At 43.3% G+C, this 21,638-nt stretch overlaps 1 protein-coding gene across 4 annotated transcripts in view; it reads right to left on the reverse strand.

Annotated features, from left to right (window-relative positions):
• smtnb (smoothelin b) overlaps positions 1–21,638 on the reverse strand; it is a 60,129-nt gene that overhangs the window by 37,739 nt on the left and 752 nt on the right. For all 4 annotated transcript variants that reach the window (XM_061817225.1, XM_061817227.1, XM_061817226.1 and 1 more), the window contains exons 2-3: positions 1,972–2,129; positions 625–703 (exon numbers count right to left, since the gene is read on the reverse strand). In XM_061817225.1, coding sequence (XP_061673209.1) covers positions 625–703; positions 1,972–2,129 — 237 coding nt within the window. The remainder of the gene's footprint in view (positions 1–624; positions 704–1,971; positions 2,130–21,638) is intronic.

Here is a 21,638-nt window from a genome sequence, read left to right on the forward strand (position 1 = left end):
TATTGCACCAAAACACACAGAAGTCGATAACGTAGTCTAAGTTGGTATATTTTCACATATAAGTAATAATATAACTTGTCCCGTTAGGGGTCACCACAGCGTGTCATCTCAGATGAACGCTCATATTTGTTTGGCACAGTTTTAATAATAATAAAATAAAAATAATAAATTTGTATGGATTGGTTTTAGTTTACAATCACTGAGGAATTCTCGAAACTAATGGGTTTTACTTCGGCGTGAATACAAAAGACTCGCAGCATATCGTCATTCCATAACAGCCCATCCCAGAATTTGTGACGTCAGGTCCGCCCACGAAATGAGTCGTTTTGCAGGCAAGAGAAACTTTAAGTCAGAAACACTTATATTTTTTTGTAAAAACATCAACGATGAACGAATCTCGTGTGTTCATGCAAGTGTTGCATTAAGCAAAATATTGCTGCCTCGAGCAGTTGCAAGAAGCTCCGCTTCCCATAGACCACAAACTAGTTCGGACTGACTGAACAGTGCCTCTAGTTGAAGTAGTACAGTTAGTAAGTAGCGCAGTTGCTTAACGTGACTAATAAATCAGTTCAGCCCTAAGGACAGAATCGGGAATTCCATTAGACAGCATCCCTAAATACTCACCATCTTGGTGAGTTCGTCGACATCTCTGATCGCTTTTAGTTTGTGCGACAGGACATCCAAGGCCTCGCTGGATTCTGACCTGAGAGACCAACACAACAGTGGCGAGAATAAATTTGTCATCATGAGGGGCCCAGACCTTCACAATAGAAACGATGGCTTTGCTGATTTATATGATGACGGGGCAGGACAATAAGTTGCCTTAGCTGTGCAAAAACAATATTCCATAATTGGAAATAATTATACAGAAGCGGAAGAAATTTGGCATCACGGACACAGCTGGTTTGAAAAAGACACCTCTCATCCTCTTTATTTTGGGCTCATTTTTCTGGTTTGCTTTCTATTACTCATACGCTATTTGAGGTCTCTCATCATCTTTGGTTTCCTTCGGTTGCGAGCACCGGCATTGAACTGCAATTAAACCAGGATGTAGCCTGCCTCTCATCCAAAGTCCGAATTGACAGGATTACCTGAAATTCTAATAAGGGCAAAGCACAAAAGAAAATGGATGCATGCGTTAAATTGTGTCCAGCATGTTATACTGTAATTGAATATAGTGATAGTGTGTGTGAAACATTTTGGGATTAATCAACACCTTAACAGAAACCAATTAGATAAACTTTGCTGGTCAACTTTTGTGAAATACTGGTCGGTGCTCCATCCTGTCAAATCATTAGTTTTTATCCCCAAAGGATTTAAGCTTGAAATCTGTTTGGCTGAGAGAAAGTTTCTCATCTTTTTAAAGTCAAATTTGCCAAATGTGGATTATGGTGGTTCTTACTCGTAATGATGCGACGTGGCCCCACTAGACAGATTTCATTAACGCAGCAGTCGTGTAAGAAAAGCAACGTGATTAAAACGCAGATCTCCTCTGATCTTCTTAAATTTATAAATAGTCAACTTATTTAATCAAACGCCAAAATTATCTTTACGGATGACTTAAAAACCTTTCATTTCCAACTAGATTTAAGTGGCAAAACTATCAAACGACAAGAATTTAAGCAACAGATTTTCTTCCACATACCTCAGCAAAATCTAGTTAGAAAAAGGCTCTAAATGTGCAAATAAAGACAAAAATGCTTTAATAAAACTAACACAGCTTGCACTCTTCTATTTGACTGGCGGTTTAAATGCTGACTGGTAACTCGATATGTAGACAATCTGTTAAATGTGCTTATTTATTGTAACAAGGGCACCCATCATGGAAAATGGAAAATCCACTGTGGTCGCCATTTACGATTTACAGACTTCACATTTCCAGACTTTTCCGACTGCTACGTTTCTTAGTATATCCATTTCACCTGGACTGCTTTGTAATTTGCACATTCACATTTATGTGTGTGGTCTCACCTGTGCTGGTTTTCCTTGTCCTCCTGCTGTTTGAGGCGCGTGTGTCGGAACCTCTTGCTTGCCAGTGCGGCCTCCATGTCCTCGATCTCTCTCCTCCTCAACTCGCGGATGGCTGAACGGATGATTCGCCTCTCGTCCAGATCCACGGTTCCATCCAGCTGCGAGCACGCCGCAAAAGGGGGTGGCTTATACTCTAGTGTCCAAACTTTACAGTAGCTACATATGAGTTACAGCACCGTTTGGGTAAATACTAGCTTGTAGGAAGTGACTTTTGCTTCATTGTGTCAACATGTTTAATGAACGGAGCAAGAAAAAATAAAGACTCATCCATTTTTACAGCAATCAGGAATTTGCTTGATCTGAAAATCGACGTGAATAGTTTCCAATGCAAGAGCTGTGAACTTTATATGCTCATTCATCACAATATTAAATACACCTGCATAATCTAATGTGTACAACAAAAAAGTTGCAAATCAAAAAGGCAACGTGAGCAATGCGCCCTCTAAATTTTGACGCCTCTGAGCAAACACACTAAGGCCGTGAGCGCCCCCTTTGACCATTGTGAGCAATATCAGACGTCTGCACTGTGGTCAGATCAGTGTCATCCATTGGAGCTACACGGCTCATTAAGAGCTTCATATTACATTCCCATCAGAACATTTTTAAGAACAATTTTGTGTTTTTGCAAACTTACACTGAAAATGTCAAACAAAAAAAATACATACCAAGCCAACTATAAATTTGTTTATAACTTTTTTTTTTTAAACCCACAATGATATTCCCGTCTGTTTTTTTCGGTGTAAAACTGAATTATTGCTTGCAGAATATCTTTTGCAATGCATGTTGAAAGCTGAATGATGCTCCCAAACAGTTTTAGGGTTAATATTATATTGCCTCCTATATTTAACATACAGAATTAGCCTTTGGGGGAAATGTGTCTGTGCTTTCATCCTCAATCAGGCTGTGGCAAAGTGGAATTTTAACATTATACACCATATCATCCTGTGCTTTCTACTTTAGCTTCAGACCAGAGCTTTTTTACTCAAAAAAAGAGAAAATCTCATCCAGTTGCAGCACTTTTTCTTCTATTATTGACATACCCCGGTGTTTGTAATTATGAATGTACCCCTTTAAATGGAGGGGGGGGGGGTTCAGATAAAGTCGGAAGTAGAGTGTGTGGCCAGGTGAGGCCGAGCAGCAGCTCTTTGTGAGAGCCAGTGTGGTGCAGTGTTTAGAAAAAAAAAAAAAAAAAAAAAAAAGTCAGCCTATAGTTAACTGCGCTGGATCAGTTTTCCTCTGCGCTGAGTGTGCAATAAATGCGCGGTTTAGAGGGAACATTGAACTGGAGATTCATCAGATTTGAAAGGATGTGAGAAATAGTTTGTGCAGGTGTAGAACTGCACTGAATTTTATTACCGTAATTCCCGGCCTACAGAGCGCACCTGGTTATAAGCCTCACCCAGTGCATTTATAAAGGAAATACCATTTGGTACATACATAATAAGCCCCAGCCGCGTAAAAGCCACAAGTGCCCACATTCAAAGACGAGATATTTACAATGAAAGACTTTACACGGAGTTTAACGCTGTGTTAAAAGTCCCTTCCTCGGCACATATATTCCACCGGTCTCATTCTTACCTTTTCCGCTCGTGTGTCCCCTTGCAGCCGTTAGAGAAAAAAAAATGCACAAATTAACCGCATCACCCCAAAAACCGGAGGGTTGAAAGCGTGTGAAAAAAGTCGTGGCTTACAGACTGGAAATTACGATAAGCATTCTTAATATTTTGTGCCTCTTTTGTTGATAAGCAAAACTTGAAAGGACACGCAGACAAGAGTTAAATGTGAATAATTTGACAATAAATGCCATTCATAAGCTGATCCTAACTACTGTCGTTAAAAGATCAACAGTTCTGTAACTGAAAAAACAACTACGTACAACAACAAATCTTGGCTAATCCAAGCTCAGCTTCGTTTTTGACAGCGTTCTTGAATTCATTTTCATAAGCGTGTGCAGGTGTACTTAATGAAGTGGCCAGCGAGAGGAGATTGGTGCTGACAAGTGCACACTGCAATGACCTTTCGAATGTGAGGAGATTGCTGCACCTGGGCGAGGAGAACACAAAGAACTGCTGTTGAGCGTCCAGAGCTTTGGCGCTCCAGACATCCTTCAATTATTTCAAGCTAATTTGAGGAAGCTGCTAATTTTCTAATGTGTAAACACTGAGAGCAGCTCGGCCTTCGAGCCCGCGAGTGATCCGTGTGCCGTCGCATGAGAGACAGACCTCTCTTTTGGCAGACGCCGGGCGCCTGTCAACACATGCGGAGGTGAGGGATCCAAGACGGGTTGATACTCCTCACGCTAGGCTGCACCGTTTATAATTCCCCGCCGCTTTGGCCAAAAATGTGCAGCGGAGAAACACCAACTGCTTCACTTCTACCAGATTGGTCGGTGGACGCGCGTGCTTGTCATGCCAAGCCACACGCCGTGACGACTCCAAAGCAGAGGGTGACGCGTTGCCTCCCCGGCGGCCCCGCCGCACATGCTGGAGTCGGAGGGGGCGGGATCTCGCATAAAAGGATGACGAGCGGTTTGTGAGGTCTCGCTGCGGTTTGATGAAAATATGTGCTAGCTAGGAGTCGCTCTTGGGCCACCTTTTGTGGAAATTCAAAGTGTTGGCGTAACCGAAAAGAACATTACGACGGAAGAGGGAGGAAGAGGAAGAGTGGAAACGCTTAACAGGATGGAGGTGCGATGACAAGGAGGATAAAAAGAAAAATGAAGCTGGGCTTGGCTTTGCCTAAAAAAGGGCAAAGGAGAAATGGGTGAGAACGGGGGGGAAGGTCATTCCTCACATTCCTGCTGACTCACAAGGAAAGCGATGACAGCGGAGTCACGAACCGAGATCAGGTCGCTTTTTTATTTAAAAGAGCGGGGAACTGTTGAGTGGAGACTAGATAACACGTGCAGTCCTTGTTTCTGTCATAACTTTTATCGCACGAAGTGAGTCATGTTTTTCATCTAACATGGAGTACAGGCACACATTTACAAAAGTAGTAGTAGTGATGTAGAAAACCTGATTAACTGTTAGATAATTTGGTAAATACATTGTGGCCTTGTTTTTAATGGTGAATGAAATTACACACACACACACACACACACACACACACACACACACAACAAGCTGCTACTTCAATTGTGTCCAACCATGTGAAGTCGTGACCTCAAATTGTCATTTTATACAACAATCCCAAAGTCCACGCCTCATCTGAACTCCGTTAATCTGACACAAGGATTTGAGCCAAAATATGGAATAATAATAATAATAATTTAATAACCATATCTTCCGCATTATAAGGCGCACCGTCGGCTTTTGAGAAAATTCAAAGGCTTTTAGGTGCGCCTTATAGTGCGGAAAATACGGTACATTTCTTGGGCCCTACATTTTTCTGAAGTGGGGGGGGAATACTCTTAACACCACCCACAACACACCTAAGAATTGGGCCTTTACCGACTCTGCAAATGAAGGAAAGGCTTTCAAACATCCACCTGATCGTTTTTTTTTGTAATTGTTTCTCTTATCTTCCTTTGTATTGTGTGTTTAATAAAGTAAAGCAAATTGAGTTTCATTGTGAATGAAATGCACTATATAAAGAAATTTCCTATGCTTCAATTAAAAAAAAAATAATAATAAAAAAAACAGGACTTTGGCAAGTTCAAACAGTTGCACCCGAGGTCTGGTTGATCTTTAAAATGAGCCAATAGGGACGCAGGCATTGGGTTGAGTACATTTGGATTGGTTGCATCATTTGAAGTTGACGCAATACTGAGCTGGCAAAAAGTCAGCAGTTGCTACGTCCCCCGTCCCCCCCCCTCTGAGGAATTAAAAGATTGAGTGAGCAAAAAAAAAATAAAATAAACAAAAATACTGTCCCAACTCTGTATATTAATGAGTGACCATGACCATGCCAACAAAAACAAGAATAGCCGTTAAAGAAACGGAGAGGGGAAACGAGTGCAAGTGCAGAGTCCAGATGCAGTGGCCTGACTTTACACGGTGAGGGAGCGCAAATGTGTCACAGGAAATAAAGAGGAGAGGAAACTTCTGCCTCGTTGGCAACACGTTAATGCCACCGAGTACGCCTGGAGACATTTTTGAAAAATAAAAACCACGAAAACTCAACGGTACAGTCAGTAATTCATCAAAAACCTCCATTGTACGAACCAGAGCGCAACCGTTACACACACACAGAAGTGCCTTTCATTTCACACTGTTTGCCTGCATACGTGCGGGGGTCGAGGAATACGCAAAGAGCTATTGAAAACTATGTCAGCACCAGTTGCGTCTCATTTCGCGACAGGCCGAGTTACCTGTTGCCTCTTTAAAAACGCTGCCGGCGCACGAACCGGAGCTGGCGGGAGTCGTCTGACCGGGAAGAATGTTGGCCGACAGGACGGTGGAAGTGTATGACTGACAGGATGATGAAAGATAAAACAAAGTGGACAGATGATACTGCATACTTAATGACTGTACCTGCAAAGGCAGGATGTGACATGGCAGGAATCAAACAACATACAAGTCTAAACAACATTCTGACGCCGGCCTGCCACCGTGTAGCATCTCCGAGTCCAACTGAGCCGCTCAATCAATCACGATCAATTAGGGAGCGTACGTGGTTTACTTTAATCTCATCCAGCTGGTAAAACGCTCCGACTCGCGGCTATTTGCAGGCCTCAGTGTGGACTGACTTTCAACGTTCGTAAGGTCAGTTTAACTCCAAATTAAAAAGGTGGTCAAAATCCAGCAGCTACTTTAAAAGTTTCTCAGGTAGACAAAATACCCTAAAGGTATGATTATCTGGGCCTACAATGGAGGTTTTAACGACTACCTGAAAAACGAAAACAGACCCCTCAACTCAATGACCGTACAAATACAAGTGGTTTCCCAGTTGAGCTTGGTCTAAATGACACCCCTTGAGTCAGCCTCTGCTAAATGGGGATTTTGTTTCAACTGCTGCAGCTTTGTCTGTCTATTTGTGGGATTTTGAAAAACCTACAGGGAGACTTTGACTGAAATTGGTGCAAAGGTGCAGCCTGGGGCAAGACATGAGGTTTTGTTTGAGTATGAAGAGGCGTGTGAAGACTATATCAGCAAAAAAGACACAAAAAAAAAAACATTTTTATAAATAGTACAGTGCTATACTATACATGTAAACTTCTAAAACTGTATGCCCCTGAAGTTGTACAAGTCCGAGTTCAACTAAAGGTTTTGTGGTGAAAGTATAATTTTGTACTTGTGTGGTCATGAAAAATTGTACCTTAGGGGAAGAGATAGCAAGGGTGGACAACTTCAAATACCGTATTTTTCGCACTATAAGGCACACTGCTCCTTCAATGAATGGCCTATTTCAAAACTTTTCATATATAAGGCGCATAGAGTAGACGATACAGTAGAGACTGTGGTTACATTATGCATCCATTAGACAGAGCTGCGCTAAAGGCTCCATATGTAAGGCGCACCACATTATTAGGCGCACCATCGGCTTTTGATAAAATTAAAGGCTTTTGGGTACGGCTTATACTGTGGGAAATATGGTACTTGAAGTCAACAATACAGAGCAATGGAGAATGTGGTAAGGAAGTGAAGAAACAAGTCCAATGGGGGTGGAACAGTTGGCGGAAGGTGTCTGGTGTTCTATGTGACAGAAGAGTCTCCGCTAGAATGAAGGGTAAAGTCTATAAAACAGTTGTGAGGCGGGCCATGATGTACAGATTAGAGACGGTGGCACAGAAGAAACAACAGGAAGCGGAACTTCAGGTATCAGAAATGAAGATGTTGAGGTTCTCGGTCGGAGTGAGCAGGTTGGATAGGATTAGAAATGAGCTCATTAGAGGGACAGCCAAAGTTGGGATGTTTTGGAGACAAGGTTCGAGAGAGAGACTTCAATGGTTTGGGCATGTCCAGAGGCGAGAGAGTGAGTATATTGGTAGAAGGGTGCTGAGGATGGAGCTGCCGGGCAAAAGAGCGAGAGGAAGACCAAAGAAAAGGTTGATGGATGTGGTGAGGGAGGACATGAGGACAGTGCGTGTTAGAGAGGAAGATGCACGAGATGGGCTTCGATGGAAAAAGTTGACACGCTGTGGTGACCCCTAATCGGGACAAGCCGAAACGAAAAGAAGACGACAGAAAAATTTTGAATACAAAACCAGAAATAATTGTACACATAAAAAGGGGCTTAACCCTGTCCATTACAATAAAAAAAATAATTATAGACAGAAGAATGTGCCAGGAAAGTCTAACACGTCAGCTCATTTTATTTTGTCTCGAGACCGCATTTGTTTTTCCATTGCAACCCCCTGGGGGCTCTCTCATCTTGGTCTCTTATGAACTGTAATTTGCTTGCCCACAAGGAGGAGAAGATACTCGCAATTGATGGATTAAGCCCTCATTGTTTCTGTGTGAGAAAAGAGCCCAGAGACGCCCACCAAGGGTCATGTGGAAGCCTAGTGACCCCTTGGGCCCATTCTAGACCTTCTGATTCCCACTGTGTCCATAGATCCGGTTCGCATTATGTTTTTAGCACATCTTTCACTTGGTGCTTTGTGAAATATGATGCATTGAAGACCACACAGACAGGGCACGTGCACGACTAGTATCGGGGTACGGCGTGTAAGCAGTAAATTGAGCGCCGGAATAATCATTTCCAGAGCAGGCAGATGTTAGAGTGCATCCAGGAAGCAGATGCGATGAGAGAGCTTTTAGCGCGCTCGTGTCAAGAGTAGTTTTGCCTTATAAGGATAAAGGAAACCCCTTGTAGCGATGTCGAAGCCAGTTAGCAGCTACCACGGTGGAGGCTGTCTGAATAGAGACATACCAATGAGCTCAATTAGAAATGGAAACAATACAGTGTCAACACAAATATGACAGTCATCCTCAATTTCTCAGCTCAGGTAAACAATGAAAACAGACATAAGGCAAGCACACACCCTGTGAAAAATGGGAACGTCAGGATACACGAGAGCACAGCGAGCCAAATACGTTTCAAAGAGGAGACCGTTTCGGTTGCCTCACAGCTGGAATATTAACAATGAAATGAGCTCGATTAAAAAGTTGGCCCAAACGATGGTGCGGCGCCCAGCGGGCCTCCATAGCGTGGAAACAAGACTGAACATGGACGACCTCTGAATTAAAACATGAAAAGGAGGAAGATGAGCGTACATGTGGCAACGTGCTCGCTTGCATGTGCGGGGGGAGATCGACTAGATGGGAGGATGGAAAGGAACCTAGGAAAACAGTGGTCCCCCCTTTCCAGTCCAGAGAGCAGAAACAAAAGAAGAGACGCAAGTGGAATGTATGCGAGTCGGCGGGGGGGGGGAATATAGGGCATCAATGACATTCTATACAACACAAAGCATTCATGCACTGAAAAACTATTTCATCCCATGTAATACCAGGCCAACTGTTGCGTTACAGAGTATGAAAGTGGCGTACAATAGAGTCCCTGAAGGTACATGTGACACTAAATCGGGACAAACAATGGACTCCCAAAGAAGCTTTGCCTGAAAAGAAAAATATATTCCTCTGTTGCAAATAAACAGCCCATTACATTTTGTAACAACAGGCTTAAAATCTATGACCAGCATGCTGTAAAACAAAACTATGGATGTGGGAAGCCATTTCATTTACTATTTTTAATAATACCGTAACTCTCGGCCTACAGAGCGCACCTGGTTATAAGCCTCAACCAGTACATTTGTAAAGGAAATACCATTTGGTACATACATATACCGCAGCTGTGTAAAAGTCACAAGTGCCCACAGTGAAATACGGGATATTTACAAAGACAGGACACAGAGTTTAACGCTAGCGTCTCCGTGCTAACGCCGCTGCACTAAAGCTAACTCCACTAACAGTGCTGGGGGGGGGGGTAATAACGGAGACACATCAGTTACACGCTAGCACTAACAGGGCCGAACGGGTAAAAGTCACTTCCTCGGCACATATATTCCACCGGTCTCACCTTTTCTGGGAGAGTGCCCCCTTGCAGCCGTTAGGAAAAAAAAATGCACAAACCGCATGGTTGAAAGCATGCTCGGGTTGCAATCACGTGATAACCGCCACGATTTCTACAGTCAAGCTAGGCGTTGGAGATGACATCACCATGGCAACGTCCACAGACCCATGTGTCAGCGGCGAGCAGCGACTGTTTTAATTCACTCGATGATGTTGCCAAAGCTAGATATGTACAGAAGATCAAGCTCTGTGAAGACATCGAGCCGTATACTCTCCACGACGACGTACTCTCAAAGGTTCTGAAAGACTTCCCTGGAGTAGAATATCCGGACAGTAGCAATACACATGCTTACAAAATTACATTATCCTTGTGTACTCGAGCTTCGTTCAGTTCTGCACGTCATATCTTTGCAAGCCACTTTTGTTGCCGTTTTTTCGATAACTCCATTGTATCTTCGCCTTCATGCAATCTAATCTTTGGAACACTGAAATATCACTTCCCAATGTCTCCGTTTCTGCGATTTTCACATCTGTAGACGCAAACAAAATCTGGCACGAGGACGACTGCAACAATGGCGGTCAAGAACCCGGATGAACAAGCGTGACGTCACTTGCAATCCAGCCAGAGGCGGGAAATTACGGTACTTTACTTTTACCTCGGCTTAACTTGTTTTTAACACTCAGATGGGATAATATCCCTCGCAGAGAGTCAACAACTTTGAACCAATGGCAGGAAAAGGACACGACAGGAGTTGTCTCTTGCACGTTTGCGAGTCTGGCTTCTCTCATTAGATAGAAAGCCAAAAAGGCCTGGAAGGGGGCCGGGTAACCTTTCCACTTTCCAGATAAGATGTTGTTTTCCTGAGTGCTGGCCACATGGGACACGGTGCAAAGACACTGCACATCCACACCAAGGCCCTGCATCGGTTTTTGCTGCATGTGGACAACCCTCAATGGGAAGCGCGTCAATTATGAGTTTCAACAGACGCAAGATGACTCCGTTTTAACAAGACCTGGGAAACCTATGAGGAGATGAGATATGCACATGATATCTCCAGAAGCTTGCGGCATTAACAACGGTGAGCTGAAAAGCCAAACATCAACATCCTCTTGGAGGACTTGTGCAAGATTTGAGGAAATGACTATCCTCAGGGATTTCTCCCCAAAATCCACATTTAACCATGCAGACAACACGTGTTCCCTCTCTCCTTCTCTATTTTACAAATCATTTTATTTCAGACAGTTTGGTTTTTTTTTCCCCTCTATAAACAAACTTACCTTGCAATAATCAATACACTGCAGTGGTCACTTTTACAGTTGAAAAACAATGCACTTGTAAGTTTATCAAGCAAACAACAATAGAGAAAATCTATTATCTATTACTTCATTTTATATTTCAGTGTCTGGTTGGCGGCACGGTGGCTCAGCTGGTAAAGCGTTGGCCTCACAGTTCTGAGGACCCGGGTTAAATCGCGGACCTGCCTGTGTGAACTTTGCATGATCTCCCCGTCCGTGCCTGCATGGGTTTTTCTCCGAGTACTCCGGTTTCCTCCCACATCCCAAAAAACAAGGGCCATTATTTGGACACTTTAAATTGCCCCTAGATGTGATTGGGAGTACAGCTGTTTGTCTCTATGTGCCCTGCGATTGGCTGGCAACCAGTTCAGGGTGTACCCCGCCTCCTGCCCACTGACAGCTGGGGTAGGTTCCGGCACTCCTCACGACCCTCGTGAGGATAAGCAGCAAAGAAAATGGATGATTTCAGTGGCTGGTGTGCCTTCGATAGCAAAATCAGCTCCATCTGCTGGGTGTGACTTAATAATGAGAAGTGTTCATGGGAGCCTCGTGCCCCCCAGTCATAATCCCATGCGTCCCCAAGGGGGCACGCCTTCCCCAGTTTGAAAACCACTGATTTACTGTAAGAATGTACCGTAAATCTCATTACCACACCAACACAGCCAAAGTCAATCTCTGGGACATTCATTTAGTCAGCTACATGGTAAATTGCCACATGATTCCATTACGGAACAACGATTCAGTTCTAGTAAAAAAAAAAAAAAAACACCTCTGATTAAAGAGCGCCATTTGAAAACGACAAAACAAGTGTCTCCTTAAATAGTACAAAACGAGCTGAACTTTATTTCAACCTCAGACGGACGCACGGGGAACATTTGCTAAAGTATAGACGGGGAACAGTTGCATTGTTTCAGCGCAATAAACTCAAAAGCCCCAACACCAAATATAGACTTTGAGGCTTATAGGAAGGCAACTAAATGTGGCCATTTATAGCCGTATTCACAAAAAAAAAAAGAAAAAAAAATAGGTTCCCTGTTTAATCCAATAAACTCCACGATTTCTTATCTTTGTCCTGCGTATCTGCAGAAGAGATGTCAAAGGTTTTTTTTGTTCTGGACTGTCAGTGCAGCAGCGAAGATAACGTCTTTCCAAATAGAAGAGAAAAATGTACTCGCTCTTCAAAAAGTATGCACATCAGCATGAAAGCAAATAGAAATGGAACAAAATCAGATGTTTACATTTGCACACAAGCATATTTCTGCTAGCATGAAAACTCTAGCAACATCACATACTCTGAAAACAGACTATTTATGAAAGGTAAATGTTTTCCAAACGTCTACAGCGTATTTATTTCATGGACATTTTTGGTGTGGAAAAACAACAGCGGGATAAAAAGTATAATCATCTTAATTTACCGAAGCGATGATAAATGTCATTATTGTTGTTTCCATGTTGCGGACACGTTACATCACGCAGCACGATTTGGTTGATTTATTGCTCCCCGCTGATGAGGCGGACATTTTTCAACACGTCTCTTGGGGGAACGACAGAGAGCTGACAGGCAAACTCATTCTTCCACTCTCCCTGTGACCGCTTAAAGCACACACAAAAAAAAGTCCAGAGGGTCATAAAATGAAGGCCGGTGGTAGGGGTCCGATCACGGCGCAAAGCTTAAACATACCGATGAGTCTAGATCTCCAGGGAGAAAAGGACGCTCACACGACTTGGTAGGAATAATTACAAATCAAAATCTGCCAGACGTGCAGTGTGGGAGAACTACCACAGAAATGTCCCCTACGGCGGCCCGGTTTTTGTTTTTGCAAAATTGCTGCATTAATAAGCAGGAAGAGGAAAGTCAATCTTCATTCCTTTGGTGTTGTAAGGCAGGTTTGCAGCTGCCAGATGCCACCGCCTGCTTGTCGTACAGGTTTGGCTCAGTGGATACGGTTCAAAAAAGCACGTACAGACTATTGCTGGAAAACATTGTCAAACTCCAAAACTGCACACACAAACCGCCATGCTTGTAGGCTTAGGCAGAATTAGTTGATTTTTTTTTTTTCCTGCCCGATTTGGTCTTTTGTCAACAAAAAAATATTTTACCCCCAATTGAAGGTCAGCATTTGAATGAGCAAGAGTAAAAACATTCACAAGTCACCTTTTCCTGGCTTTCAATTGGCCTAAAAGAGCCGAAATGTTGGGAATTATACATACAGGGATGCGAATGACCAATTTGGAAAAACACTGAAAATGTTTCCCTTGGGGGGCCTGGGAGGAGCGGCCCCGTTTGGGCACGAAATTTTTTTATAAAACACTGTTAAATGGTGACCTTTGGTTACTTCTAACAGTGTAAATACAGGGCAAATATAACTTAAAACATGAGTCCAAACAACCAAAATAATTTTGCCAAACAGACATAAAAATGTAAACCGTGAAGTTCACATCAAATAGGCTACTGGACTTACAAGTTATACTTCAGAGATAAGTACAAGTAATTTGTTGTGTGTGTGTGTATATATATATATATATATATATATATATATATATATATTATATATATATATAGTTGTCAATTCCATAATATTTGAGAAATTTATGTCCAATTTACCTTTGTGTTTCCCGGTTTGGATATGCTCCTGGATATTTTTTGCTCCTCGGCTTCCATAATTAATCATTTCGGAACACAAAGTGCACAGCACTTTGCTGGGAACGTCCACTTTTTGTACGTGTTCGGTTAGACATGTTGATACAGTTTTCGTTCCCATCTGCATGGTTATGCTTTTTTTTTTACCCCGTGGTTTTTGCCAATTTCGCTGGCACGATCTTCATTTTTTCGCTCCAAGACTTTCGCCATACTCGTAAACGTGCAGACCGCTCAATAACATGTGCGTACGTATGTCTATAAATTATAACTATGGCGTAGTACACAGAAACCTTCTCTATGAAATGTTAACATGAGAGTGAAAATACCGACAAAATACCACCAAAATACTGCCGGAAATCGGAGTGATGTCGTTATTATAAACACCAAAATTAATGCAAAAAGATTGCAATGCCGTTTTCTGCCATCACAGCTGTGACTAATTTCACGACGATGCTGTCGACCGTTCTTGATCACAGCTTCGCCCCGCGTCATGCCGAACCCCCGCCCCAACAAATTTTCTCAACGGATTTACACGTTTTGCAAAAGTGACAATTTCAGCTGAAAATACTCTGAATTCCGCAAAGCCACGGAAAACTCTCATCCCTGATTATAGCACCACCTGTTGCTTTGGCGTGATCTTGCCAGCCAACGTCTTTCCATGAGGGCATTTATTTTAATATTTTTAATCCATTGGCATAAACATTTATTTCCAGAGTGGGGTGGGGTGGAGGAGGGTGGGGGGGGCATCTAAAACTGCTCTTAAGTAGGCGAGGACACGATATCTTAAGCAGGTCATTTTGTTGCAGCCACAGCTCTAATTCTGCCATCCAGACGGATGACCACACACATGCAACTGCCGTGCTTTGTTTTTATATATATATATATATATATATATATATATATATATATATATATTCAAATAATTGTGTCCGCTCGCTGAGCAAAAAAGAAAAAATTGGTTGCCATGGAGGGGATTAGATGCGCATAATAAAAAGCAACCGGCGCCGTGAATAGACGAGTGGCGATGGGATTAGCGGCTTTGGAGAGGCCGCCATATGACCTTCTGACCGCTTAGTTCATCAAGAATAAGGCAGGACGGGAGCGTGTGCTCATTAATTGCCGCGCCACCGAGAACTTTAACGAGAGCCCTGAAACCCGTCAAAACATGGTTGAGATTAAAAAAAATAAATGCATTAAAAATGCTTTTTGACTGCCTGAGGGGTCATTTTCACAACTACTCTAAATAATACCATTTGTAACAGTTTTTTGCAGGTGCTTAATAACAAAACCATCCATCCATTTTCTTTTGCCGCTTATCCTCACAAGGGTCACCGGAGTGCTGGAGCCTATCCAAGCTGTCAATGGGCAGGAGGCGGGGTACACCCAGAACTGGTTGCCAGCCAATCGCAGGGCACATAAAGACAAACAACCAATCACACCTAGGGGCAATTTAGAGTGTCCAATTAAATGTTGCATGTTTTTGGGATGTGGGAGGAATCCGGAGTGCCCGTAGAAAACCCAGGCAGGCACAGGGAGAACATGCAAACTCCACACAGGCGGTGCCAGGATCAAACCCGGGACCTCAGAACTGTGCGGCCAACGCTTTACCAGACGATCCACCGAGCCGCTAAGAAAACGATTTGGATCACAATTCTATCCGTACGTTCTTACTTTGCCGATATCATGTGAACGCGCCGCGTGCCGTGTTCAAACCGGATAGTAGTCTCACGGGGCTGTCGGGAGTGGAAAATGCGGATTGTCACCGCAAACATGTCCAGTGAGAACGTGGGATCTTGCTGACCCACGAGGGTGGTCACATTTGAGGGAGCACCGCTCTCGCTCAGGAGTTCAGTCTGCGATTCGCTCGCCATCGCACGACCACAAACCTGGATTCCGACTTCTTTAATTCTCTATTTGCGAATGCAGAGCTCTCTTTAGAAAGGTCCATCGTGGACCCTTCCGACCTGTTAATCACTCGTTCATTAATGGCCAATCAGATCACCGCATTGTCTTAACCCCTGGCTTGACACGCCCTCTCACCGTACTGTCCCACAAGAAATGCTGTTGTCAGTAGCGGGCGCTTGGAAAAGTTAATGTTACGAAGAAAATGGTCCTCAGATGCGCTTGGGGAACTTGCAATTCTGATGAAAGATATCCGGCTAGGTTGCAAGGGGTCCACTTGATTCATTTTCCAAAGCCTACAACACAGTTGGCGAAGCTTCTACGATGGATTAAAGCTCGCGGAAGAGCGCACGTACAACTAAATTTACGATTCCACTATTTTATCCTGTTGGATTTCAATATGAAGTTTGTGAGGTGTCAAACTTTTTTTGCATCGATTGCCAACATTTCTCTATAACTCTTACATTGTGTCCCACTCCGTCCAAACTCTTAATTCCAGGTACATATCCTTGCATGAAATAGTTGAGACCTCTCTATTGAACTCTCTTGGACAAGTCTGACGCATTTGGCAAAAAACAGTCGGAAAGGTCCATTGAGCATGGCCTAAGGGGGGGTGGTGCGGGTGTAATTGAATAATTTATGCTCAGTCGATTTTAAAAATATTTCAAAGCAAAATTTGCCCAAGTGGAATTCATATTTCGCCCCGACATTTCTTGCAATCGGATGCTAGGTTTGGCCCCGTGATTAACTTTGCCAAAAATGACCGAGGAGCATCTCAATGTGATTTTTAAGACAGTGTTAGATCTGTCGTGTACATATAATAAGTATAAGTGAGCTGAATGGCAATTAGCATTAGCGCTAAAATGTAAGCATTTGCATGCTAATGGCATTTTGTACACCGACCCATACAACATATACACTTGAATGATAGAAGTACAACCCTCATAAATTAGGAGTAAATACTTGTTTTCTTATTTTTGGGGATGGAGTGGGGGGGATTATTCTTATCATAAACACTGGTTGCATTTTAAAAAGATTCGCGAGCGAAAGCCCTAAATTGAACCACAACGCCATCAGGAACCGTGACCCAAATCCTCTCTGGTGAGAAAAACCGAAGTCCATCCTTGTTCCTCCCACAGCTTTGCCCTCTTAAATGAACTCATAAATTGACTGATCAAAGCGCGCAGGACTTTAATTACAGCTATTACACGGAAAGGGGGGAAGAAAAAAAAAAAAAAAGAAATATATCAAAGAGGGACCCTCCGGTGATTTGCGAGCGACTTGGCAAGATGATTACAGTTTGGACGAATAACAGATAGTCTGAAAGGTCAACAGAACATTCACACTTTTTTTTTTCCCCACCCCAGATTAAACAAGCATTTTCTCATGTTTACTGAGACCTAAAAAGAGAAATCGAAACGTGAGGCCCTTTTTTTTTTTTAAAGCACAATCTTGTGAATAAAGAAAGGCGAACTGCCTACATGCACAAATTCATAAAACAGAAAAAAAAAAAGTCACAAACTGGCACTTGCTAGTCAACAATATTATCAGTAAACTTGCACCACATCCTTTATATCTCAATCTAATGAGAAGCAGCTGAGCGGAAATTCCGCCTGTAAAAAGTTAACGCTCGGTTTTGAGAGGTATAGTTTTAATAACATATACATGTGGTTGTCATTTTTAGCAGTGTTAGTACGGTAATGGTCGCTAATAAAATTTGGTTTTTGAATGTTGTAACGTAATACAGGCAGCATGTCCCTGGTTATGTACGTGGTACAGCATAAACAGAGAAAAAAAAGAGAACCCCAATAACAAAAAAAACGGCGTCTCAAAATTTGAAAAATCTGCAGTTATGTAGTACAATTTGGAAACTCAACATATTCAGAAGTGACAGTCGGAGGTAGAGCAGCTTTTATGACATTCTGCGTCACAAGTTCATAAGAATTTTGGTTTCAGTGATTAATTGCAAGTATAAAACTGGAATTCAAGTAGATATTGTAGAATAAACTCCCGTAATTTCCGGCCTATTAGCCACGACTCTTTTCACACGCTTTCAACCCTGCGGTTTATGTGGTGGTACAGCCAATTTGTGCATTTTTTTCCTAATGGCCGCAAGGGGGTACCCGAGCGGAAAAGGTAATAGTGAGACCGGTGGAATATATGTGCAGAGGAAGTGACTTTTACCGGTCCGGGCCTGTTAGCGCTGCACTACTGTTACTGCCGTGTCTCAATTATTATTATTTTTTTTAACTGGCCCCGTTAGCACGGCGATAGCATTAGCGTTAAACTCTCTGTGTACCGTCTTTCTTTGTAAATATATTTTTTTCTACCCTGCGGTTTATGCAGCGATGCGGCTAATTTGTGGGGGTTTTTTTTTCTAAACGGCCGCAAGGGGGCACTCGAGAGGAAAAGGTAAGAGGAAGGGACTTTTACCGGCCCTGTTAGCGCTGCGCTAGTGTCTTGCTGGCGTATCTCAGTGATTTTTACCAGTATGGTTTTTTTTGTTTGTTTGTTTTTTAACTGGCCTTGTTAGCACGGCGAAAGCATTACCATTAAACTCTTTGTGTAGCGTCTTTCTTTGTAAATATCTCATGTTTCAACCCAGCGGTTTATGCGGTGATGCAGCTACTTTGCACATTTTTTCCTAACGGCCGCAAGGGGGCACTGGAGCGGAAAAGGTAAGAGGAAGGGACTTTTACCAGCCCTGTTAGCACGGCGCTAGCGTTCGCACTGTGCTAGCGTGCTACTGGCGTATCTCTGATATTTACTGGTAAGTTTTATTTTAACTGGCCCTGTTTGGGTTAGCATTAATGCTAGTTTTAGCACAGCGCTAGCGTCAGCGCGGCGCTAGCATTAGCGTTAAACTGTGCACAGGTCTTTGTAAATATCTTGTGTTTCAATGTGGGCACTTGCAGTTTTTACACAGCTGCGGCGTTTGTCTGTGCCAAATTTTATTTCCTTTACAAATCTACTGGGTGAGGTTTATAACCAGGTGCGCTCTGTCGGCCGGGAATTACAGTATCTTTCAAATGTATTAAAGCACCAGGTGCCTTTATCATAACATGAGACGGTAGCCTACGACGAAGTATTTATGTATCATAAAACAGTAATAAAGTAATTTATTTTCACTTGTTTTTTGGTAAAAGAAAAAAAAATAAATAAATAGGGATTGCAATGGGGGGGGGGGTGATTGCATTATTTTCCAAAACTGTTATGCCATACATTAGAGAATTTTACTTCTCTTCACGGGTGTACAGTAATGACAGTTTTAAATGTGAGGTGACAAAAATATGCCAAGAGTTAATAAACGATTCATGATGGTGACAGTTTGACCCCGGACCAGATCATTGTGATACGTCCATTAGGTCGCACTGTAATATTTTTCAAAATTCTAACAAATGATGTGAATAGGCATCCTGTAACTGACTGTGGTTTGACGTCTGTATTTGACTGAATACTTCTCTGCCAATGTCAATCAAAGGCGAGTGTTCTAATCTTTGTAAAAGTGCAACTTTAATAAAGGTTGTGTAATGGATGTCATTATATTGAGCAGGTATGTCAAAATGTTGCGGTCTTCAGAACGTGAACCTGAGCCGATTGGGTCGCAGGCGTGCTGCGCAAATGTTGCGCAACGACTTGAGGTGTGTTGGAGGCAGATGAGTCAGGCTGTCTCAAATATCCAAATGTTCCAGGTGTCGCACGGGGAGGAAAAAATAAAAAATATTGCACGCTCTTCTGTTTCAGGATGTATTCGAGACATGACTAATGTAAACAAAGCAGGACGTAAAATCGCCCAGAAAGCGTCATCAGGGCCGATTCGTGACAAATTGGGAGGAGATGTGTGAAGCGGAGTCATAGAACTTACTGCACAGTAAGTCGCACTCATTCATTGACGTGTGATTACTCAACCATACACAAACTTGATTACGACAATTTCACATGAGTAAACTGCGTGACAGCGTCTGTTCTACACCAAATATGTCAACGCGTTTTACAAATTCAGCATGATGAACTAGTGGCTCATTGCGAGGTTTGGGTTTGAATTTTGAGTACCGTCCTTTGGATGTGGAGGTTGCTTGTTCTTGTGGGGGGGGGGGGGGGGGGGGGGGTTCCCGATGGGTACTCACTATGTAAAAACATGCATTTTATTGTCTCCATGTCCCCTGAAATTGACAGGCTGGCATCGTGGTCTCCACCCCACGGCCGTAATTGACAGCTCACCCGCGAATTTGCTCTCGATAAACCCATCCATCCAATTTATTTTGCCGCTTATCCTCACGAGGGTCTCGGGGAGAGCCGGAGCTTATCCAAGCTGTCAACGGGGCAGGATGCGGGGTACACCTTGAACTGGTCACCAGCCAATCGCAGGGCACATCGAGACAAACAGCCACACTCACAATCACACGGCAATTTCCATCCATCCATTTTCTTCACCGCTTATCCTCACACGGGTCACGGGAGTGCCGGACCCTATCTCAGCTGTCAACAGGGCAGGAGGCGGGATACACCCTGAACTGGTTGCCAGCCAATCGCGGGGCACATCGAGACAAACAGCCACACTCACAATCACACCTAAGGGCAATTTCCATCCATCCAATTTTCTTCACCACTTATCCTCACGAGGGTCACGGGAGTGCCGGACCCTATCCCAGCTGTAAACAGGGCAGGAGGGGGGATGCACCCTGAAATGGTTGCCAGCCAATCGCAGGGCCACATTGAGACAAACAGCCACACTCACAATCACACCTATGGACAATTTCCATCCATCCATCCAATTTTCTTCGTCGCTTATCCTCACGAGGGTCACGGGGAGTGCCGGAGCCTATCCCAGCTGTCAACAGGGCAGGAGGCGGCATACACCTTGAACTGGTCGCCGGCCAATCGCAGGGCACATCGAGACAAACAGCCACACTCACAATCACACCTAGGGGCAATTTAGAGTGTCCAATTAATGTCGCATATTTTTGGGATGTGGGAGGAAACCGGAGTGCCCGAAGGAAAACCCACGCAGGCACGGGGAGAACATGCAAACTCCACACAGGGAGGTCCAGGATTAAACTCGGGACCTCAGAACTGTGAGGCCAACGCTTTACCAGCTGAGCCACCGTGCCACCCTCGGGGGAATTTCGTGTTCAATTAATGTCGCATGTTTTGGGGAAGGGGGAGGAAACCGGAGTGCCGGGAGGAAAACCCACGCAGGCACAGGGAGAACACGCTAACTCCACACAAGCGGGGCCGGGATCGAACCCGGGACCTCAGAACTGTGAGGCCAACGCTTGACCAGGTTTTCCACCATTCCGCCTTATCACGATAAATATAAGACCAAAAAAAATGAATGGATTTTACAAATCTTAAACTCTTGTTTGAGATGAATCAAATCCAAACTGTACAAGCTAGTCGTGTTAAAAGCTAGCGGGTAATAAAATAAATAAATCATAATAATACCAAGAATGAGCCCGCAATAACAATAAAATAATCAAGATTCTTTTTTGCTGAATGATAGTTTATTGAGGGACTGTCATGAATTTGTCTGGGTATTGGCAGACAATGACTCGACTTTCCGCCACTGGCTCACGTCCAATGAAGTATTAACAACGACGACGTTTATACGAGACTCCGTGCAAACATATCAAAATGGAGTGACGCATTCAAAAGAAGTTTCGCGGGTCTTGAGAAACAAAACGCCACAAATCCCCAAAAACGCACATCATCATTTTATTTCATTAGTCCCCAATTCCACCATGTCAGCGTCCAACTATTAAATGCTCTCCCACTAGATGGCAGAAGCTACAATTAAGTTTTGATTTTTTTTTTTT

This window comes from Syngnathoides biaculeatus, chromosome 4 (genome assembly GCF_019802595.1).
Source record: "Syngnathoides biaculeatus isolate LvHL_M chromosome 4, ASM1980259v1, whole genome shotgun sequence".
Lineage (NCBI taxonomy): Eukaryota > Metazoa > Chordata > Actinopteri > Syngnathiformes > Syngnathidae > Syngnathoides > Syngnathoides biaculeatus.